This window comes from Epinephelus fuscoguttatus, linkage group LG19, assembly GCF_011397635.1.
Source record: "Epinephelus fuscoguttatus linkage group LG19, E.fuscoguttatus.final_Chr_v1".
Taxonomy (NCBI): domain Eukaryota; kingdom Metazoa; phylum Chordata; class Actinopteri; order Perciformes; family Serranidae; genus Epinephelus; species Epinephelus fuscoguttatus.
The window spans coordinates 34566489-34590548 of record NC_064770.1 but is presented as its reverse complement, the minus strand read 5'-3'; the positions used below and the strand labels follow the sequence as shown (position 1 = coordinate 34590548).

Genomic DNA, 24060 nt, shown 5'->3' with positions numbered 1-24060 from the left:
CGAGTGACGGCCCTAAATGATGACTATTGGTCGACTAGGAAATTTCTTAGTCGGAGGCAGTTTTTGGATTCTTCGTTCACCGCAGAGGCTCGTGGTGAGCTCAATGAAAGGGTGTGAAATTGATGCAGAAATGTTCATTTTGGAGGTGACGTATTTCTTTTATACTGACCATAGCCTCATCTTGCACCAACCCAGCTCTTGGAGTGACGTATTCTCACTGCACATACTGAAAAACACTCCCTGTCGTCTTCATGAAATGTGCTCAGCTCCTTGCTACAAAATACTGCGCCCCGTGAAAATGCTGCCCTTGAAAAGTAAAAAAAAAAAACATGTTCATCATTTTTAGAGGGGAACAACAACGCTGTTGCAGTCTCCAGGGTTACCCAATGTAGGTCAGTGTTAATAACTGCAGTCTGTGCATGGAAACACAAAGGTGATCAAATGCTGATGATAACGGCGTCGTGGCGGCACAACAGAGCAATTAAAGAAAATGTTCCCTTTGAAAAACAGTTAGTTTAAATACACAGCGGCTCACCTGTGTACATCCAGCTGAGATTAAATCAAAAGAATGTCAAAACTCCAGTTTTGTGTCTCAAAGACAAGCTGAGACAAATTGAGCTGTGCAGTCTGACGCTCACTGGAGCTGCTGTGCTTCTATATGATGAGATGATAACATGCTTTTAAACTGGTTGAATAAAGCAAGCTGCTAACATGTTGTCTGAAATGTGTCTATTAATATAACCTACACTGTGAAGCCTAATGAGCCAGGTCTGGAGAAGCAGTAGGGTTTGCAGTATGTGTTACATAACATACGAGTATCCTCTTAATCTGAGTATGAGGTATAAAAGACTTCTACCTGCCGATAGCTGTCATTACTGTGTATTTTTAAACACATAAAAATCCCTTTCATGCTTGACATAAACATTGCACTTACACAATGTGAAATAAATTAGACGACGACTAATACTCTAGTGCAACTACACTTGAAGGAACACCTCACCCACAAAATGATCATTTGTATGTCAATTACTCACCATGTGTTACGTTAAATTCACGAAAAAAAAATCAAGATTAAAGAATCCTGAAGTGCAGAACATTCAAAACATCCATTTACATACTCTCACACAACTCGTGCTGTACAATCCAAGTGTGCCGAGTGCTTCCCAAACAGGACAACGTTTTCCGACAGACAACTGACCGGAAAGTGAAACTTCTCTAAGCCAGACTCCATTCATAAAACAGTAACTTTACCTCGCTGAAAAGGGGAGTTGCTGGTCTACCACTGCCTCGATCAGTTAAGCCCAGTTCACACCAAAGATTCGCGACGAGACGAGTTGAAACATGCAACTTCTTGCAATGCGCCGTTCTGCAACGTTCTTAAAACCTGCCGGTTCACACCAATGCAACTAGATGATGGTGTATCACCTCTATGCAACAACTCTGTGCTTCTGTGCTTCTGTTCTGATTTGCAGCTTTTCAGGTTTATTTTGTGGCTGAATATAATTTGTAGCTTCTTAAAATATGAGTGAGGACAGTGACAGTAGCTATGTTTCCATCCAAAAGTGATTCGAATCATTGGGAAATGTGCATTAAAAGAAATACGAATCCTGTGTGTTTCCATTAAATGTACAGACTTTGGTGAAAACTACGAACTTGCGCGAGTTTTCTGCAGAACCAGAAACAAAACAAGTCTTGCATTCTTCTTCTTCTACGTTTTCTGGCGGTTGGCAACCAGCTTGTAAATGCATTACCGCCTTCCCGACCCGGAGTGTGGATATCACCATGGAGAGAGGTGCGCTATGTCAGACTTAATTCGAACATAACTGTTTCCATCCCCCGTTTTGCGAATCAACATTTTTTCGAATCAACCAAAACCCAGCTAAAGCGAGCACATTTTAGTTTGTGCGAATCAGGGGATTTTAATTTGAATTTTGGCGTTTCCGTTATAATTTTCCAATGCGATACTTCTAGATGCGCATCTAAACAGGCTGATGGAAACATGGCTAGTGAGATACTGGCTACAGCTGTATTTGTAGTGGTGATGAAACTGCGAAAAACAGAAACAAAACCAGCATCAGATGGACTGTATTCATGACAAATACACCACAATAATACAAGTAAGCGACGCCAATTAATCAGTCAATGAGAAGGTGTGTTTGTAGGAGGGCATAAGCACATACAGCGAGCAGCAGCAGGCCACCATCCGACACTGGCACACTGTTAGGATGGAAAAAGAGGGCTCGGCAGGGATGGACCACCTGCTGCAGCAAGCGAACACGCCGTCTGCGGTCATTTTGACTTGACCAGCAGACTTCACTACAAGCCAACTGGCTGTAGAAATAGGTGATGAGCTTTACGGTCTAAAACCAGCCGCCAGCGATTTGAGCAGCAGAGTTGCAGGTGACACCTTCAGCCAGCTTGAGTCGTGTTCACACCGCCGCAACTTTTCTCTCCAACGTTCTAAAGCGGTTTCATCTCATCGCTAATCTTTGGTCTGAACTGAGCTTTAGTTTGTGTTACGACGCTCAAGTTCAATCAGGAAGACTTTCTTTGTGCTCATCCATTCACAACTCTCTCCATCCCACTCTCACTACTTCCTCTATTCAGCTGACTATGGGTGTTCACGCTTCTAGCTATCCAATCAAACTTCACAATCTCTATCAGCCAATCAGGAAAGCACTGCAAAATTTTCTGCTCTCTCCTCTGCTGCTGTCAGCCATCATTTTAGGCAGAATCTTCACGTCCTCCTCCACCTTGCTCACCTCCAGCCATCGTATCCAGAGTCCAGGACAAGCTAAACAAAGACTCATTCCTCTACTCATCCAGATCATCAGCACTTCTCCATTCATCTTCACCACCTCTACCACCACCACCAGCGTCTAGACCCCGGGGGGGTTCCCTATTCGACTATGGATTCATCACCCTCCTTAAATCAAACCATCTCTACGGGGTCTAATCACCAAAGACTTTCCACATTTTTATTCTTATTTGCACGTTAATAAATATTCTTTCTGCAACAAAAAACGAGTCTTTCCAGATTGAAATATAGTCGTATGCTCTGTAAAACAGTCGAGTAGTGTGCACGCCACTCGTGCAGAAGTGAGACTTCGTAAGCTGATGTTCTAATAAAGTTGTTTAACGCTGCCTCCTTTTACTCCAGTTCAAGATTTTTTTTTTGTTCCTGGATTGTCTGTTCTCCGTAAAAGGTATGCAGCAAAAACATGGTCTTCTTCACCAGCTCAGCGAACCACAGGGTGAGTTACTGACATACAAATGATCATTTTGTGGGTGAAGTATTCCTTTAAAACTAATCTAGTAACACCTTGTTGTAACTAATCACCCGCCGTCCGCTGCATCTGTGTCATGACCAAACGGGTTTCTACGACATCGCAAACAGAGTATGGCTCCGTGACATCACTTCGGCGTCCTGCTACAAAGCCTGTGTGATCGTCACAGTTGGTCACAGCACGACTGTGACGTCACAAATGACAGGCGTGGCGTGACATCAGCGTTGCGAGTGCTAGACACTCAGAAGCGCTGTGTGTAACTCTGGAGAAAGATGGCTGATTGTTGAGTCTCATTTCCAGGTTGTCAGATACTGACGCTTATTGTATTTGATGACCTAGAAATGAGACTCGACAGTGAACCATCTTTCTCCAGAGTTACACACAGCACCTTAGGGACTACACTGAATGTGCAACATGTAAGGGACACGAGCTGCTTGCACAACTCTAACTTGTGTGCTTCTTGTTATCTTTGTGATTTCATAATTGATAATGGCTGTTAACCTGGATTCACCTCATCAGTGTGCTTCCTTGGAGCGTCCCTAATAATGTGCACATTCAGTGTACAACAGACAGGACTGGAGAACACATCTGCAAAGCCCAGAACAAGGGGGAGGTGTCACTGTTGCTGGAGTGTAGCATTATCTCATTACATAAAAAATGGTTTGTCTGTGTGTGCCTGGGTCAGTTTAGTAGAAACACGAGTCACTCATTGAGGATCGAGTCTGGTCTGTCGTAGCCAAAGAGCCTGAAGTCAGGTTCGTACAGCTTGTAGAGTTCTCTCCGCGCCTCCACAGGCACTGTGCTGAACCAATCAGCCTCCCAGCTGCTGGCTGTGAGGTTCCTATGGGAGGTGGGGAACTCCACCACGTTGTCCACCCGCAGCTGGCGCAGTAGGTGCTCGGCATCCTCCTCCGCCGTCTCCAGGTGGCCCACAAAGTCATACTGAATCTGGCATGGATGGCAAAGCCGATACACCTGCCGCCAGTGCTCGTTAAAGGGCATCTCCTTCTCTGTCTGAGGGTCCAGGAGGTACTGGATGAAGTGGGAAAAGGAGGGGTGGATGCCCACGCCGAACGCCTCGTCCACAGAGGCAGGGGGCGTCGGCTGGTTGGCGTAGCGGCGCAGCATGACCTGTGCAAAGCGCCGGTAGAAGTCTTCGTTGCGCAGCTCGAACTTGTTGCGGTAGGCCGAGATGAGGCGCACAAAGGGGTCCCGCACAAAAATAAACTTGGTGTACTTCTTCAGCTTCACCTTTGAAAAATGAAAGAGGATTTTATTAGCGTGTAACATCTCATCACCACTCATACAACGGACAATTAACAGAGATGGTGGAGGCGTGAAAATATGAGACAGAACTACTACTAATACCACGCTTAAAGATAGGGGTGTGCCATATCATCTCATTCACAGTAATACCAGTAGAATTTTTAATATGACATGAAAAACAAATTGACATCATGCTGTTACCCACGGCAACAACAAACATGGCTGAAAGCAAAATCATTAGCGACTCCGCGGTGGTTCCAAAAAGAGGAGCAGCTTCAGTAGTGTGGAATAAACTGTGGCGTCTTGAATGTTTCATGAACAGCCCGGACTTCTCAGACTTTTTTTGTGACTTACCGCTCAGAGGGAACTCAGTCAGCGGCTCCTCTGGCAGCAGCACAGCGTCTCTCCCTCTCCTCTCTCACCACGTGCACACAGGAGTCAGTGTCGTCAAGTGATTTTGCCATAAACCTTTGGTGATGTAAACCTACGTGAGGCTCGCGGCTCAACAAAAATCTATGTGAATGTGTGATAGTTGTGGTATCATAACATCCTGTCACAGGTTACAGCGTGATGATTAGAGGAGATTGTTTTGTGATAAAACTTGTGATTCACACTCACATTTAAACCATTAAGTAGACATCAGAGGACTCTGAAGCTTTGACAATGAATGGTTTCCCGTGTGGTGAGTGACCTTTTGTGAATATTGACTTTATTTAAAAATAAATCTGTGGCCAGAAGCACACAGTGACCCAGGTTGGGTTTCATTTGTCTCAGTGACCTCTGCATCATTACGTGACCTCTGGAGTTCCACCAAATCACGTCTCTAAAAATAAAACTCACGTCCTTGTGTGGGAGGGACAGAACTGCCAAGAGTGAAGAAAAGTTAGCAAATGGAATAATATGATAAAAATCTAGGGCGAGCCTCGAGCTTGAGCTTTGTGTTTGCATTTATTGTTGAGTTTGTGTTTTGTACTGTTTCTTTGACATCTGTTGTGGTTTCAGGCATTGCAAATTATATTAGAACAGGGGTTTTCAAACATTTTGTGTCCAAGGCACACCAAAGGGCAAGACAAAATCTCACGGCACACCAGTGTTCTGCAGCACACACCACTGGCTTGTGTGGCTATGGATTATACTACATACTTGTCTCTCTACAAATAAACATTAAAAATAAAAATATATAGTTTAGTATCTGAACTGACCTTCATGAGGTGCCTCGCAAACTTGCCGTAACGTTTCCAGAACTTGTTAAAGGTAAAGTGCATGCTGCTGTTGTGGACCAGGTCTCTGGGGATGGCCATCGGGTCTCTCTGGGGAACACCGTCTCTCAGCAGGCTTTCGCTGAGAACTATCATGATGCGCTTCCAGTTACTGCACGCAACCTGAGAGTGGGAAGGCAGGAAGCACATGTCAGAAGTCTAAAATAAATATTCAGTTATTACAGTGAAATGGATGGACGCTGGAGGACGTAGGTGGGATTGTATTGGCATAAAGACGATTGGACATACTGATCTGTTTCTTGTCTGGTCATGTGAAAAATATTTTAACCATTTTAAAAGAGCACAAACATCAACATGAACATAACTAAAAGGAGATAAAATGTTGTAGGAGTTTGCATACCTTGGGAACATAGCAGTAGATGATACCGTGCCTGTCGTCCACAATAAGGTGATCCAGCTCCCTGTTGGGAATGTCGTCAAACGAACGGTTTTTGCCAGGAAACACCACGCTGTCGTTAGCACACATCTCCTGAAGCAACTTCCGCCGCTGCTCCTGGATGTACCATTTGGTGAAGCACAGACAAATGTATTATTTATTAAAATATATGTAACCAGTATAAGTGGATTACTAGTGTCTGGTCGGATTCATCTCGTCTATTCTTTAATCAGTAACTCCTGACTTTAGTCCTGCACACCCTTACAGGTGTTCCCACTTATTCTGGTTGATTAGACCCCTGCACGTTTTAAAACTTGGTGAAGATGTGCTGCTACATGAGGTCACAAACCTACACGATCCAATGAGAATGATAAAGCTGTAAACTGTCCCACCCAAACAGGTGCAACAGAAGTGCCAATCAAACAGTGTCCAGCCTGTCCAGTACACTAATTAGGCAACATAAGTGAAAACACCTGTGTTGTTAAGCCGTAGGTCTTTAAATAGAGAAATGGCAACTTTAGCCTGTATTTTATTTTAGCATGTTACTTGCCAAACGTTGGAGATATCAGCTGTAGAGATGTCTGCCTTCTCTCCAATAAAGTGTCAAAAATATACATCTTAAAAACTCAACAGCAATGTCTCTTTCCAGAAATCATGACCCAGTTACTCAAGATAATCCACAGACCTTACTATGAAGGAACTATTTCTTTCTACCAAACTACAACTGTATCACTGCACAGAAGAAGTGTGTACCTATCAACCTATTGATAATAAACTAGGGGTGGGAATCACCAAAGGCTCCACGATACGATATTATCACAATACTTTGGTCATGATACAATATTAGTGCTATTTTAAACATGTTGCAATATGCTGAGTATTGCGATAAAATATTTTGCGATACGTTGTGATGTATTACCTTTTTTCAACAGCAAATAAAGTCCCCCAAAGGAAAATTTTGTCAGCATATAATAAGATGAAGTTTTCAGTCTGTTCATCTCACTTCAATCATTTTTTTGCAGCACAAAGTGGACGTAAAAAGTAATTGATTTTATTATTCAAGTAGGCTACCTTAAGTTAATTCTGTATTTGTAATATCAATAATTTATTTAATTTTACCATGTGACGATATGATTTTGCCACACAAAAATACTGCGATACTATGCTGTATCCATTTTTTCTCCCACCCCTATAATAAACCCATTTAATTTACGGTACACAACACTGATGATAGGCTGCCACCAATGAATCCTTGTACAATCATGTGAGCTAGCTTACACTTAGGGCCTGTTTATACGGTTCCGTATATTTCACGTAACCGGCGTTTTTCTTGACGAAAACAGAGATTTTCGAAAACGGCTTCCAAAGTGAAAGTTTTTAAAAAATATCCGTTTCTATGGAGATGTGCAAACAGGATAGGCGGAGATTTTGGAAAACGATGACGTTGCAACCCAGTTTGCACATGCCCATTAGGCGCCCGGGAACCACAACAACAATGGCGGATATATGCCGGGTTATTTACGTTTTGTTCGCATTCTTGGGACTACTTACGAGCTTACAAATGAACTTAGCACTGCTGCATCAACATCACCGCTACATCTGCTAACAAAGACGTCTGCTGTGCCCAATATTAGTAAGTGCATAGCAGCTAACTATGCTACATAAGGTTAAAATGCAGTTTATCATTGTTTTTATCACTAGCGCCAAGAGGAAAACAAATCACTGTGCATGTGCAGAACGTTCCTCTATGGTGTTTGACATATGGTGTATCGCCACCTACTGGCCTGGCATACTAACTGCAGCAAAACAGCCGCCGTTTCTGCGTTTTCGCGGAAACAGGGATATTGTTTTTACAACTGATCGTGTAAACCGGGATTTTTTTTTTTATATATGGGATAAATAAAAATCCATTTTAATTTTTATCGGTATCCGTGTAAACAAGGCCTAAATCACTGTGCAGCGCTTACCTCTAACAATGAAGTGAACCGGAAAACTAACATTTTTAACAATTTGTGCAAGACTCTGACATACGTCCACCATGGAAACCACTGGCAAAAGTGCAAAGGTTGAGGCTAATGCACCTCGAAATGCTACAACTGCTGCTGACTTAGCAGCCACAGGCCAAGTGCAAAGTTGCAACTCAGTTGCTATAAGCTAAGGGGTCCTTGGCCCGAAAAATGTTGACGACCCCTGTTTGAGACTGATAAATAGCACTGCAGGTAAGAGGAAAATATGTAGTTTTGATTTTGGGGTGAACTGTCCCTTTAACATTTTAACCTTTAATACTTTTAGTGCATTAAAGATAATAATAAATAATATTCCGAGGAAGAAGAAGAAGAAGAAGAAGAAGGAGAAGGAGATGATATTAACCTGTCTCTCACGGAGCTCAGCTGCCACTGGAGTCAGGTGAATTTTCCACTCCCGCCTCGGTATATACCGCTCCTCTGCTTTCTCCGATTGGTTACTTGTATCAGGTGGCGCAGGGTCTGTGGGCTCCCCAGTTCCCGGCTCTAAGAACTGGTTTACAAAGGCGTCGATGTCGGACAGGAAGGACGGGGTCCGGGAGGTCTGAGGCCCCTGGTGAGGAGGGGGATGCGGGATCTTGGGGCCCGGCGACACAGGAGTGTGCAAGTACAGGTGCGAGGCTCCGACATCGTCCCAGTAAATGATGATCAGGAGGATCATGAAGGCTGAGCCCAGGACGACAAAGATGCGGAACATCCTGGACGTTCCCATGGCGACTGCTGCTCGCTACAGGATCACCATAGCAACTGACTATGACTTGATAAGGCGTCTACAGCGTCACCATGGCAGCAGATTGAAATAGTTTTTATATGTGATCGCCGGGGCAACAGATTGGAGTTATAGGGTTCTTGCTACAGGGTCACCATGGCAACAGAGTCAAGGTCCAGGAGCTCTCTCTCTCACCATGGCGATAGATAGACGGCAGCTAGAGCAGAGTCTGTGGTGGGCTTATCATGATGCTGCTGCACTGCAGGAGTGTGCTGTACAGGAGTGTGACTGGTCATCCATGGATAAAGTCTTACCTCTGCTCCACGCCTGCAGCACCCTGCACACACACACACACACACACACACACACACACACACACACACACAGAGGGTGAAAACCACCGTTACATAGTCCATCTTTCTCAGGGTTTAATAAAAACCTTAGTCCCTAAAATCAAATTATGTGCTTGTCTAATCACTGAGCAGCAAATTGTCACCAAAAATTATTGTAACACAGACATTATCACATCTAAATTGGATTTTTTTTGAGAGAACATTTGAACAAGAAGAATCACCGACACACAGATGAGCTCACAAAAATGCAGGGATTTCAGCAGCGAGCGAGAACAAAGACAATTTAATGACAAACCAAGTTACATGTAAAGTATAAAAATAGACCAAGTCTGTGGACCAACACTTTGAAGATCGTCTAAGTGTTCACATGTGTTGCTGAATTTCTTGTGTTTCTAAATTCAAGCATCTAGGTGGAGTCTCACACTTACAAAAGCCAGTGTTGTAGCATTAAAGATCGGCCTTGGACTCAAAACCACTTTTTGAAGGTCTCTGTCTCAGACATTTTTACTCGGTATTGTCTCAGTCTCAGACAAAGAGGATTTTATTTCAAGACCAGTCAGGACCACAACTGCAGGAATATCACTATATTACACTTGCAAAAAAGGAGTGTTAAATAAAGATGATTAAAAGGTCCAGTGTGTAGGTTTTAGGGGAATATATTGGCAGAAATGGAATATAATTTAATAAGCATGTTTTCTCTAGTATATAATCACATAAAAATAAGCATCATTGTGTTTTCATTACCTTAGAATGAGCTGTTTATATCATAGGGAGTGGGTCCTCATCTGAGATCGCTATGTTGCACCGCTATATTTCTACAGCATCCCAGAGGGGACAAACTGGCTCGAAATAAAGCCATTTACATTTTGGTCTTTTCACGTGAGTCACTGTAGTTAACAGCCCCTCCACTACAAGAGCATGGTGAAACTGTTTTAATCAGTGTTTCACCAGTTTACAGTGTTCCCACACATTGGGCCTCATTCACAAACAGTGCCTACGCACAAATCTGTGCTTAAACTGTGCGTACGATCGTTTGACGCAAAATCCGAGATTCATCAATATTTTCTTACCCGAATTTGTTCTTACTCTGCGGACAAATTTAGAACTGCCTCAGATCATGCGTACGCACAAATGAGGAAGGCCGAACTGACTTAGAAAATGCAAACATACCTTTTAAGTACATGCAGAGTCTATAAAACCACATTCATGAAAGAGATTTAATTAACATTTTTTTAAATAATTAATTTACTAATATATTGGCCAAATGGATTAAATAACCATGAAATTGATACACGTTCACCCTCATCATTGTGACAATTAAAATATTAACAATAACATGAACAGAAAAACTATCACTCCATCAGCGTGCAGATGATCTGTATTTTCAGTAAGTCTCTATTCCGTTAATGTTAAAATGTTATATTGTTTGGGTGACCGGGCATATGGCCTTAAAACATGGCTGATGACACCATACGCAAACCCTGAAGTCCCTCAAGAGGTGCGCTAGAATAACATACATGCCCACACACGCGCCGTAGAGTGCACTTTTGGCGTGCTTAAGGGCCGTTGGATGTGTTTGGATCAGATACGGCTGGTGGCAAACTACTTTATACCCCTGAGAAGTTGTGCAAGATCATCCTGGCATGCTGTGTCCTCCACAATCTTACAATGACCCATGGCATTCCTGTAAGACCCGGCGCCATCGCTTCTAACAAACTGTGAAATTTACTACTTCTCTCCTTGCGTAACCGCTTCCTTCATTCATGAATCAACTCTAGGCAAGCGGTTTCCTTATATGGAGAAATGGGGGCGTGGTAGTATGCTGATTGCAGATCGCGGACACGCACCTGTCAATTTAGAATGGTTCTGATTTACTAACATACACACGGTGGTGAGAACAAAATTGGCCGGTACGCACGTGTCATGAATCCGACGGTGATTTTGCGCAAGTACTTATTTTTTGTGGAGAGTAAGAACATTTCTGCGCAGATATTAGTGAATGAGGCCCAATGTCACGGACAAAATTTCAAAACTTTTCCATGACGTTTCAAGGACCTGTAACAAAAAAAAAAAAAAAAAAAAAAATATCTCACCCCACTTGCCCGGCATTTTTCAAACAGATCACATTCAAACTCATTTCAAACATAATTTCAGCTATTGGGCAAACATGTTTTATATCTGTAAGTCATGGATAAATGGTAATATATATATATGTATATATATATGATATACTAAGACAGGTTTATATTTTGTAAGACAGATATTTGGTAATTAAGGATTATTTTCGTGTGACAAAGTTAAATGGTAATAAAAACTATATATTTATAAAAGTCTAGGGTATATGTTTATCTATATAAGGAAGCTGCCTGTTTCTTTTCACTCAATAACTCAAGGAGAGGGGGTGTAATTTAATAAGGTTATACTTCCTCCAACTCCTTTTCGGTTGTGTAAATCAAACTAACTGTACATTGACAATTTGCTTTCACATTATGCTTTTGAATTTTTGTAAATACTACTGTCTGTCTGCTTGTTTGTATATTCATGTCTTTATTTAACACGTCTGAAATAAAGATCAAATATTAAACATAAAAGGGAGAGACAATGAGGGGAGAAAATGAGGAAATAAAACGTTATCACACAATGACGCATATTAGAGTTACGTTCCGCAGTCAGCTACAGAAAATACATTTGCTGTTATGTTACATTTTATGGAAGGTTATCCTTGGAGGATTACTGTGACAATTTCATTACACAGAACAAATTTTTATCACTTTTCCAAAGTGATAAAAATGGGAACACTGGATTTAAATCACCGTTTGTTTAGAGAGGAACAGACCTCTGACGATAATTCAGCTCACAATAAAAAACCTCCTGAACAATGACCACTGACGAAGTTTCAGCTGGTTTAAATCTGCAATCCTCACCACTAGATGAGGAAACAAGATCGCCTCTGCTCTGCTAAGCCTTTTCACCATTTTATCAAGTCTTTTTTCATGGTTCACTTATACACATATATACAGTATGGCAATAAAATGGCTGTTGGTGTTTTTGTGGGAATGTGGATCTTTCAGATTAATTTGAGGACTGACTGTGGCTTGTATGTTCCACATTTTATCATAAGTATGTCATGCAGTGTGGGACACTCTGGCCTGGACTTGGTCTCAACCCCTTTATGTCATGTCTCAGTCTCTATACACTGGTTTTGATCATGACGTGGTCTCAGTTTAGGCGGTCTTAATGACAACATTACAAAAAGAGACGGACTACAGGTTATCAGGACAAAATAAAATACAAAGGAAAAGTTCTTATGTGAGTGAGGTTTTCTTGCTCTTCTGTTAAATAAGGCTTGAAAACTAGAGCAGTGTGAGCGAGTCTGACAGCGCATTGGCTTCACATTTTTGAACTGAATTTCTCTTTCACCTCTCAGAGTGAACTCAACTCCCACTCCCAGCAGTAAATTCACAAGTGGTTGTCAAATGTGTGCATGCCAGAGGGCTCTGCATACCAAAAAGTAATAACTTTTGCACTGCACAAGTATTCTGCTGTACCCATACCAGGCTTCCTATAGACTATGGTACAGCATGGGCACATTTTAATACTGAGCAACCCTGAGGTAATAAAAGCCCCTATGTTAGCAACCTTTGAAAGAGGGCCAGTAGCAAATATTTCACACACCTAACCAAGATACGTTCCGCATGTACACTGAAGCTTACTGTGCTCATGCGATACACAAAATAGTCCACGGTGAGCTGAAGAAAGATGGCCTGTGTCTGCTCTACCTGTGGCTTATCTTAGCCACAATTTCTTACTACCACTTTATCTACAGACTGTCCTCTCCTTCTTCTTGTGCTCAGTTTAAAAGTCACAGGGCGTCACTTTTCCATTCTGACACTCATCTATATTTGGAGCTCTCATGCAACAGTCGTCATATTATTTCCTCTTTCCTGAAGCTGAGAGGAGACCATTGACATGGAAAATCATCATTCCCCTCTCCAGAGGCTGCAGACTACACTCCTCTTCCTCTTTGCCACACCAATGAATCGACTGCTGTCCCATAATGTGCATTAAATCAGGCATAGCAAGGACAGGACGTATGAACATGTTCTGTCAGCGGTGGAATGAGGAAGGTGGATTTACTGAAATTAAAGTTAGAAAAGAGAGCACTCTTACCCAGTACTACATGCTAGTTTATAGGTCTACTTCAACTCCACCACAGTTCAGAGGAAATATTGCAGGGATGCAACTGAAGATTATTCTGATGATGGATTAATCAAATGACACTTTTTGTCTGTAAAATGCCAAAAAATTGGGGAAAATACCTGCTGTAAGGAGACATCTTAAAGTGAAGATTCTCGGACAGAGATAAAGACTTTCTCTCTGCTTGAGCCAGCTTCTCAGGTCAAGACTCAGCCGACCTTTTACATCAAAAGGAGAAGGGACACTCCTTCGAGGATGGCAATCACATCTTGGCCAGAGAAGATGGACGGTTTGTAAGGGGAAGCCATTTACGTCAAACTAGCACATCCATCGTTAAAAAGAGGAGGTGACCTCAGGCCCCACTTCCCCAGACAGCTTAACACCCTTTCACACCTGGACCCATCTCACCCTAATGACACACATGATGGCCGGGTGGGTCAACGACTCTTGTGTGACCTCACTGCCTCTTAAAGGGTTCACACCCACACCGAGTTTATAGCCTGCGACTCGGCACCAGTCAATTAGAACTGAAGAAGCTTCTTGGATGAGAGGTGAAACGCACTTCGAAAACCACATCTTTAGATGTCTTGTTTTGTCCGACCAACACTCTATAACCCAAAGATATTCAATTTATCTTAAACTGAGAGCCGAAGCTGTAAAACACATCATCTTCACATGTGGCTGACAAGATTACTGGAGTGTCTATGTGCTCCTGGGTAAAAACAGTAACACTGCAGATATTAGGCTGTATCCCCATGACACATCATTATGGATCACACTGCCTGCTGTGATAAGTTAGTGCTCGTTATGTTGGTGCTTCAAGGCTGGAAGCAGTTAGGATTAGTCATGGTTGGGGTTAGTACTATCCAATCTTGGATTTTCTCCAAGGTTAAAGTGGTAAATTTACGAGAAAAACTCGCACATTTACTGCCAGAGAATCAGGAGATCTGGGTTAGGAGATGAGTTAAGCACAGGACTGTCACACAGGAGACTGGGGTTTGAGTCCCATGTGAGTCAAAGTCGTTTTAGGATGTATAAAGCTGCTGGATGCACGCTGTGTACACAAACTTCAGACCTGTTCAAGTTAACGTCATATATTGACGCTGCTAGGACGCCCAGGAATACACACCTGGGTGCAAAAAGCATTAGTCAAAGATTAATCTATCATGGAAATATTAGCCCACTAGTTTTCGACTAATTGATTCCTTTCAGCTCTAAAATATATTGTATTTCTTACTCCACTATTTTTACCGGACAGCTTGACTGATAACTTACTTTACAAATTAAGACTTTACACAGGCTACAGCACTGGTTCTTAACCATTCCCCTAACGACATGAGGTCACAACCCCCATTTAATAAGGTTTCCCTTCAGGGATCTCCATCTGACGTGATTTTAGTTGCTGGATATGATTAAGACCAGAATTCACAGTTTCAACTACAGCTGAGGAAAAACCGTGGAGGAAGTAAAACCTATGATTAGAATAATCACTCTCACTCACACTGGACTCACTTCTACAGTGAATTCTGTAATTTAAAAAAAAAACCTATTTCCCTTTTTCATCCTAAGTTTCCTGACGTCATAAAAAACAACACAAAAAAGTCAACAAACCTTAATTAAAAGCGACAGGAAACCTCCCCTCCTGGGGGTGTCCTTCTGTGCGGACTTTGCATGTTCTCCCCTTGTCAGCATGGGTTTTCTCTGGGTACTCCAGCTTCCTCTTGGTGAAGCTGGAGTACCCAGAGCTGGTGATTTAAACTGGTAACAACACTGACGTGCCGCTAGCCCAGTACCTGCTCGTGTGTGCTCACCTTGTTTCTCTGATAACTTAAGTTCCAGTGGTCAGTTGCACAAAACAACTTAAGTTAGCATTTTCCTGAAAGTCCTACCTAAGGTTTCCTCAAAATAAAATTAGTTGCACAAAACACCCTTAAGCCTTCTCCTTAAGGTTTCCTTAAAATGTCCACTTATGTATTTAGGGTTTTCTCCTTGTCCTGGTCTTACACTTAAGGAATTCCTAGACTGTTAAAAGACCTTGGCAACCAAAGCAAGGTAAAAAAAACAAAAACTTCAGGTATCCCTGACTCCGTCTTAACTGCAACATGATAGAGTTTATGGTGATAAAGGAAAAAACAAACACACCCTGAGAAGAGTGTTCTGCAACAGGAGAACCCAGTGGATACGCTTTCAGTTTTACACCTTAGATTTGACTGAATTATTTTTCATTTTAATTTCTTCCTACAATTGCTTTCTGGTATTTGGGATCAAATTTACTTTTTAGTTTGTGCTTTTTATGATTGTATTCCTCCAGAAGTTAAATCTTTTCCTCCTCTATCTAATATGGTTTTCTTGTCTTCTTTTCTTCTGCCATTTTTTCCACTATCTAACTATAAGCCAACTTTGCGTGAGTCCAAGCAAACAATCTCCATGGAAACTTTTACTGCTGTAAAATCTCTTTCAAAGCAGTAATGTTTTTCTTTAACTAAGAAGAATCTGCTCTTACGTCTGGAACCTCCCGTCTACAACGGGCTTGAGACTCGCCCTTGTTGAGGACTTGACTCAGATGCCGGAGTTACTCTCTCATCCTGAAACCTCCTTTTCGGATCCAGTTTGATTCGGCAGTGGGAACCTCTTGCAACTGCATGCCTTTTGCTTACGTCAACCCCATCATTCAAACCCTGGACCTTCCGCATGGAGTGCTCTATCCACTAACTAAGGAAACCTTTTAAAGCATTCTGTGCAACTAGGTCGGTCCCTCACTGAAGGAGAAATTAAGCCTCAAGTGTCATGCTTAAGGAGAAAACTTAAGGTTTTCACTGGCAGCCAAATTACCCGCAGAGGTTCTCAGTACTTCGGTGGCTGATGTAAAAACACGAATGTCCCCATCTACAGCCAGTATTTGGTTAGTCTGTTCTGGGCTACTGTAGAAACATGGCGCCGCAACATGGCGACCTCCATGAACAAGGACCTGCTCCCTATGTAGCTATAAACGGCTCATTTTAGGGTATCGAAAACACAACGATTCTTACTTTCAGGTGATTATACACTAAAGAAAACATACTTATTAGGTTGTATTTTATGTTTAAATACCCCACTAAATCCTACACACTGGACCTTTAAAGCAGGGCTGCAGAATTAATGCAATATTTAATTCTTATTTTCATGCATCCTTATTGTATCACATTTTTCATTTCTGCCAATAAATCCCCCTTAATCCTCCACCCTGGACCTTTAAATTTAAGCATCTGCACACTGTCTCTGTCTTTGCTACTTATACTTGTACTTAAGCAACATTCACATGCAGGACTTGTGATGTATTTGTTATTTTCAGGGTGATACTGCGAAGCGATGCAACTGATTACTTCCTGCACCACTGTCTACTAAAGCATTAAATCAATATTTGGGGATATGGATGAGAAACACCTCTGTCCACGCGCCTCTTAGTGTTGATATGAATAATTTGGGGTGCACACTTTGCAGCGGCAGCATCACGTCAACAAGTCTCAGTGTGATTTAAAGTCGCGCCGTGGGGCTGTTAACCGTGATAAATCGGTGGTTTGGTCGCCTCATAACTCGTGCACGTTTGTTGTGTTTACCACCACGTCAACGCCGGTGTCACACCGACAGATAAAGCCCGTTAAAGAGCAGCCGACGGCGGGTACATAAATCACACCGTCCTGTCCGCAGCAGCCGCCAGCGGATGCCAGACCGGACACAATGTAGCCTTTGACGGGGAGCGCAGCGCCGCGGGAACGGGCTGTTCCTCACACCGGGAAGCTCGCGGACATGTGGCTCGGTTCGTGGAAGCGTCGCGTGGGGCTGTGAGTCCAATTTACGTGGAGATAATAGCGAGAAAACAACGAGCTTCCGTACAGCCTGTGGTTTTATCAATAGACGGTACTGTCAGCGTGCCTGTAGCGGTGTCTAGGTGTCAAAGTAGTGCACAGCCTCGGAGCGGAGCTACGTGCGGTAAACACGCTGCGGCAGCTCAGAGGGGAAATGTTAGGGTACTTTCAACAACAATAAGAAAGGTAAAATAAACAAACAACAACACCTTCTCACCTCTTTTTGTGCCCGCGAGCTCCCAGCGCCGCGTCAGCTGAGCCTGTGATGCGAGCAGTCCCCTTTTTTTCTTGGAGATGGAGCGGGAGCACGCGAAGCACCGCGAGAGTTTGGAGTTGAGGTTTCTGCAGAGTGAGCTCATGAGGGGAAAAATTCACTTTCTGGGTCAGCTCCAGCATAACATGTCTCTGCTCCGGGATGATTTATGTAGACAGTCTACCCTCCTCCTCCACCTCCTCCTCCTCCTCCCGCAGGAGGAGTGCTGAAAATAACCTGCTGTACCTGCAAAAACAAATGTCATCTTCACTCCCCCAAAAAGATTAGACACAAAGAATGATAATGAGGAGATGTGGCTGTGGGGGATCGGTGTCTGTTTCAGTTGCCTCAGGCTGATGCGGTTAGAAATCCTGTTATTTGTGAACTCTTTTCATCCTCTGACATCAAACGTAGCAAGGAGCCCCCACAGAGCGGCTGATTCAGTCTGCAACACACACACACACACACACACACACACACACACACACACACACACACACACACACCATCATCATCATCTGCTTTCAATCAGCGTCACACATTCACCCTCACTTCTGATTTTACTCTCACCGCTGTGTTGTCATGGTTTTGCTTAATATAAATTCATAACAAGGCACTTTGAACACACACACACACACACACACACACACATTGAGCACGAGCACACCAGAGACCTACAAGAGAAGGAAAAGAAGGTGCAATTGAGATTATTTCTAACATCATTTCTAAGCACTGATACATACAGTATACTGGGGCAAACACTTTATTAGGAACATCTGTTCAACTGCTCGTTAAAGCAATTAGCTAATCAGCCAATCATGTGGCAGCTGCTCAATGCATTTAGTCATGTAGACATGGTGAAGACAAGCTGCTGAAGTTCAAACTGAGCATCAGAATGATGAAGAAAGGTGACTTAAGTGACTTTGAACGTGGCATGGTTGTTGGTGCCAGACGGGATTTTCAGCACAACCATCTCTAGGGTTTACAGAGGATGGTCCCAAAAAGAGAAAATATCCAGTGAGCCAAAATGCCTTGTTGATGCCAGAGGTCAGAGGAGAATGGCCAGACTGGTTCAAGATGATAGAAAGGCAACAGGAAATCAAATAAGCACTGGTTCCAACCAAGGTGTGCAGAAGAGCATCTCTGAAGCAACAACACCTTGTCCAACCTTGAAGCAGATGGGCTACAGCAGCAGAAGACCACACCAGGTGCCACTCCTGTCAGCTAACAACAGGAAACTGAGGCTACAGTTCACACGGGTTTTCTCACCAAAACTGGACAATAGAAGATTGGAAAAACCACATTCAGATGGAAGCATGGATCCATCCTGCCTTGTATCAACGCTTCAGGCTGCTGCTGCTGGTGGTGTAATGGTGTGGGGGAGATTTTCTTAGTACCAACTGAGCATGGTTTAAACACCACAGCCTACCTGAGTATTGTTGCTGAGCGTGTCCATCCCTTTATGACCACAGTGTACCCATCTTCTGATGGCTACTTCCAGCAGGATAACGCACCATGTCACAAAGCTCACATCATCTCAAACATGACAATGAGTTCACTGTACTCCAGTGGCCTCCACAGTCACCAGATCTCAGTCCAATAGAGCACCTTTGGGATGTGCTGGAACGGGAGATTCTCATCATGGATGTGCAGCCGACAAATCTGCAGCAACTGTGTGATGTCATCATGTCAATATGGACCAACATCTCTGAGGAATGTTTCCAGCACCTTGTTGAATCTATGACATTAAGAATTAAGGCAGCTCTGAGGGCAAAACGGGGTGTATATTGTACATGTAGCCTATATATAGGTGTAGATTTATTTGCCTACTCCAATTAAACATGTAAGAAGCAAAGGACTTTTGACAAATCAAAGACATTTACACCATAGATTGAGGCAGAACAGCTCAAATTGGTGCATAGAATACACCAGAATGCAGGAAAATAAGTGTTTTATGCTCAAAATTTTTCTAGCAGAGGACCCCCAAACCCTGTAACACCCTTTATGTTAAACCTACGTTCTTGTGTAGCTGTAGATGTAGATTACATTTTATCATGTTTATCACTTTCATATATTTACTACTTTATGTAGTGTAGGAGTAGTGTAAATATAAGGCTTTGTATTTCACTACATGGTGCAAAAACGCAGTAGTACAAACTAAACTAAAGCTGATACAGTGTTTGGGTTTCTTACTGTGGCTGAGCATTTCTGGGAATACTGCATATCTCTGTATGCATGTCTTTCCCCGCAGATGAAGAGATTATCCAGCTCCCTTATGAAACAGGTTACTCTAAATCCCCTTCTGGCCTGCCTGCCTATTTCTGTCAAATTGGACCTTCTGGTGGCCTTTGAAAAAAAATGTCTACACATGGATTTATAAGCTGCAGAAATCAATTAAGTGACCAGAGCAGATGCAGACGGAGAGATTTGAAGATGTGAAGCCATGTTCCAGAAATTAAAGGGTTTACACTCAGCTAACTGATTCAAATCCACAGCTGTGTTCTAAAGACGCTAGTTTGCTCTCACCTCCTGCATGCCATGGAGTCAAAATGTCATGCAAGGATTGACGTGTTTGCATTTGGAAAATGAGCTGTGGTTTGCAGCTGTGGGTAAAAGGCACTTGCTAAACTTGTGAGACTGAGTGAGGTTCGTCGGGCCTACTGCAACGTTTTGACATTTTTCTCACAGATCATGACGTGGATGATGATTGGGTAGATTTTTAGACTGATAAACAGCAGTACAGGTCTGAGGAAATTGTGTATTTTTGGTTTCCGTGTAAGCTAGTCCTTTAAAATCAGTGAGCTTGGAGGATATTATTGTTGACTGTGATCTTATTTAATGCTTAAAACTATGCATATTTACATGAAACAGGCATAAAAACATAGCAGCTTCAATGCACGGTTCGTGATGTAATAAAAGTGAAAGAGTAGCACCACAAAAAACTGAATTCACATGACTGGAACCTGCAACTGCCTTTTAAAATACACACACTAACACCAGCCAACAGCTAAAACCTGATGTTAAGAACATGATTTCTTCATCACACGTTATTTCTAAGCATTCTTTCTTGTGTAATGTGGTATAGCCTCAGGAAATTACTCAAATGAAATCTGATAAGAGGAAATTTTTTTTTCAACTTATAGACATTTGACTGCTGACAGCGGAGATGTTGCTTCATATTAAAGTGGTCAGGTGGGAAAAAAGGTTCAGAAACACTGACTTACATCACTAACACTTCGAAGAAGAAGACTTTACTAATCCCAGAGAGGAAATTCAATTTTTATTTTTAATCTGTTGTCATACCCTCCTGAGACCCGAACTTTTGTTTGGTTTGCATTTTTAGTTTCTCCTAGCTATTTGGGATCAGTAGGACGTGATAAGTATAAAAACTACACACTGTCAACGATAATTACGTCCCAATGTCCTCAGACGAGTACTTCCTAAATAACAGTGTCTTATTTTGGGGCGTCGGTGGCTGAGTGGTAGAGCAGGCGCCCCATGTACAAGGCTGTTGCCGCAGCGGCCCGGGCTCAAATCCAGCTCGTGGCCCTCTGCTGCATGTCATCCCCTCTCTCTCTGCCCCCCTCATACTTACCTGTCCTGTGCATTAAAGGTAAAAATGCCCCCAAAAATATCTAAAAAAAAAAAAGTGTCTTATTTTGTTGCTAAAATTTGTCAAATTTGTTGCCGTATCAAACTACAAACATTTTTAATCATAAATAAACAGGTCTCAACCATAAAATGTGATCAGGTTTTAGACCTTGTTCACTTTTGTGTTGGGATCGGCTGCAGACTGGCTTGGCAGAGATGGCTGCCATCTTGTTTTTACATGGATTAATGTATTGTGGTCTTACTACCGCTAGATGGCACAAAAAGTGTCCATGAACAAGGACAACAGGTCTGAGTTAAGTAACCTGGAAATCCAGAGTTCTCGCGAGAGCACAATTTGAATTTGCTCAGCGAGTCACTCTGGCAATCAGTAATGATGCTCATTACCTATGCCGTTGGAGCCGAGCTGCACCAATCACATTGGTGTATCTGATATCGGCGGGCCAGAGGTGAGCTAAACAGATGACGACAACGCTGCGACGACGAAGTCCGGAATCAGTCAGTAAACACTGCAAGATGGCTACGGATGAACACCAGTTGTTTGAAACGGCTTTGGCCGCTACAATGAACGAGTTAGACTTGGCTTTTTCTCTAAAAGAGGAACAGAAGACGGTGCTCGAATCTTTCCTTTGCAAGAAGGACGTTTTTGCTGTTTTGCCGACCGGATACGGCAAGAGTCTAATCTACCAGTTAGCTCCGCTGGTAGCTAAGCTCTGGATACGTCACCCCGTGTATTGTTCTGATTGGTCGTAGTGTTATCCAATTGCGTGCAGTGATATTTACAAATGCATGCTTGGTGCCGCTCCTCGAGTTGGGCCATTTGCATTACTCATAGCCAGACCCTAAATCTTTCTAGATTTGGGTCTGGATTTCCAGGCTATAAGTTAAGTAGAATGCAGTATAAGGTCAAGTAAACCCAAAATGTGACGTCCACATATGAGGACACAGGGTCTCAGGAGGATATGGAGACAGGCCTGATATACAGAAACATGCACACACAGAACATGTGCATGCATTAAATGGAGAGACGTCAGAGTGAGGGAGCTGCCCATGGACAAGTGGTTGGGGAGTCAGTGTCTTGCTCAAGTGCCCAGGAGGCCAGCTGACACCTCTCCAGCAACCAGTCCACGCTCCATACTTGGTCCAGATGTGGACTTAAACTGGCGACCCCCCTAGTTCCCAACCCAAGTCCCTTTGGACTGAGCTACTGCCACCACACTTATGTTTGCCTTTATATTAAAACACTGATGAGCCCTTTAAAACACTTGTGTCCATGTAAAGCTGCAGTTTCCTGTCTCCTGATGTGGTGCAGGCTTGTACTGTGTCCTCCAGAACATTAAACGCTCAGTTCTCTTCTACTTTATTCAGTTAAAATAGCAATGATTTGCCGGTTTATGTAACATTTCTATTTCTGTAACATTTTGAGGAGAAGCACTGCGTAACAAATCTGCAAAAAAAATCCCATCGTATATAAATAAATAACAGGTTGATGTGATTTAATTCAACTTGACTTGACTCATGTGAGAGCCTGACATCAGCCACTAGAGGACGGTAGCATCAAAGTTAACTCCGATCACACTGAACTTGAAAGTGCAGCTCATATTAGTGAACTCTGAACATCTTCCCTTTAAATGCTTCAGTTCAAAGTTAAAAAAAAAAAAAAGACCCATTAAACGTTTTGTCATATGTTTATTTGTCTAAATCCAAGTGAAGGCACACATTTACAAAATATATAATGCATTTATTCTAATGAAGCAGTGTGAGTGCATTTTTGAGTCTGAGCATAAATATAGTATATGCATAAAACATGATGTACATGGGTGTTTATGGTGCTCAGCTACATATTCTCATGTGTGTGTGTATCTGTGTGTGTGTGTCTACAGGAGGTCCTGCTCCACCCAGATCGTCTTCTTCTGCTCCTCCTGTATCCGCTCCTTGATGACCCTGATGAGGTCGTCCGTCCCTGCCCAGGCCTCGGGCTCCAGGTTGGCGTAGAGGCAGGGAATGCCCTCCAGCTCCTTCATTTTCGCCCGACACAGCTTCACAAACTCCTCCTCCGACTCCACGCGCAGAGGCAGCTTCCTGTGTGGACAGGAAACAGGAAGGAAACAGCTCTGCGGTGGTGAGTGTGGTGATGTTTGGAACCCATGATCTCTGATGAAATCCTGTAGATGCTTTGCAACAGTGGTTTGTCTACTTTGTTGTCGTTATCAGAGAGACAATAATGGGTTTGTATTCTATTTGTCTTTTTAAAGGTACAATCCACCAGAGTATACGTCAGGCATCAGGGTTTGTTGACATGAAAACATGCATCACCACTGACAATATTACCAACACACTAAACTGAAACACAGCAGGACATGCTGTTTTGAGTGAGATGCTCAGTTCTCACGTTTGTGGACAGGAAAAGCTTGTGTTCAGCTGCTCTCATCACTGTTTCAACTTCACAACTATTTACTGTGCAGCACATATAAATGCTTCACCTCCTGAGACCTCAGCTTCTGTTTGGTACGTATTTTTACTGTCTCTGAGCTGTTTGGGATCAGTTCGACGTGATGAATATAAAAACTAAACATTGTCTTTGAACAGGAAGTAGTTTTAGACAAAAGATGTCCTCATATGCAGACACTGGGTTTATTTTGATAGTTGCAGTGTGTAATAAAGAATAAACTGTTTATGTCAATGTCTGAACGTTGTTGTGCAAAAACTAAATCACAAAGTCTGATATGTGTTCATTTAGAAACTCAGCATCAATTTTCCTCTTTTCATACTCCAAGACAGGAAGGTCCTTTTCTCTGTAGAGACAGTCTGATCATGAAGAAGTCCCAACGTCCTCAAATGAGACAACAATAAAGACCCAG

General features: G+C 42.7%; 2 protein-coding genes across 5 annotated transcripts in view; both read right to left on the bottom strand.

Annotated features, from left to right (window-relative positions):
• Nucleotides 1-1790: 1790 nt before the first annotated feature.
• On the bottom strand, nt 1791-17675 carry LOC125879111 (carbohydrate sulfotransferase 12-like). The gene is made up of 5 exons (XM_049560760.1): nt 17555-17675; nt 8580-9279; nt 6174-6326; nt 5756-5935; nt 1791-4538 (listed from the first exon to the last, which is right to left on the bottom strand). Exons 2-5 carry the CDS (start codon nt 8943-8945, stop codon nt 3990-3992), a joined length of 1248 nt encoding a protein of 415 aa, XP_049416717.1. The 5' UTR covers nt 8946-9279; nt 17555-17675; the 3' UTR covers nt 1791-3989.
• A 5200-nt stretch (nt 17676-22875) lies between these two features.
• The window catches only part of card11 (caspase recruitment domain family, member 11), a 40192-nt gene continuing 39007 nt past the window's right edge, over nt 22876-24060 (bottom strand). For all 4 annotated transcript variants that reach the window (XM_049560663.1, XM_049560662.1, XM_049560664.1 and 1 more), the window contains exon 25: nt 22876-23281. In XM_049560663.1, the coding sequence (XP_049416620.1) occupies nt 23077-23281 (205 nt within the window). In that variant the 3' untranslated portion in view covers nt 22876-23076. The remainder of the gene's footprint in view (nt 23282-24060) is intronic.

Coding starts and splice junctions, on each gene's coding strand:
- LOC125879111 (XM_049560760.1), bottom strand. CDS start 8,945: ATGGGAACGTCCAGGATGTTCCGCATCTTTGTCGTCCTGGGCTCAGCC. Junction 6,327..8,579: donor CTGAGCTCCGTGAGAGACAG/GTTAATATCATC, acceptor TGGTACATCCAG/GAGCAGCGGCGGAAGTTGCT. Junction 5,936..6,173: donor TCTACTGCTATGTTCCCAAG/GTATGCAAACTC, acceptor TCCCACTCTCAG/GTTGCGTGCAGTAACTGGAA.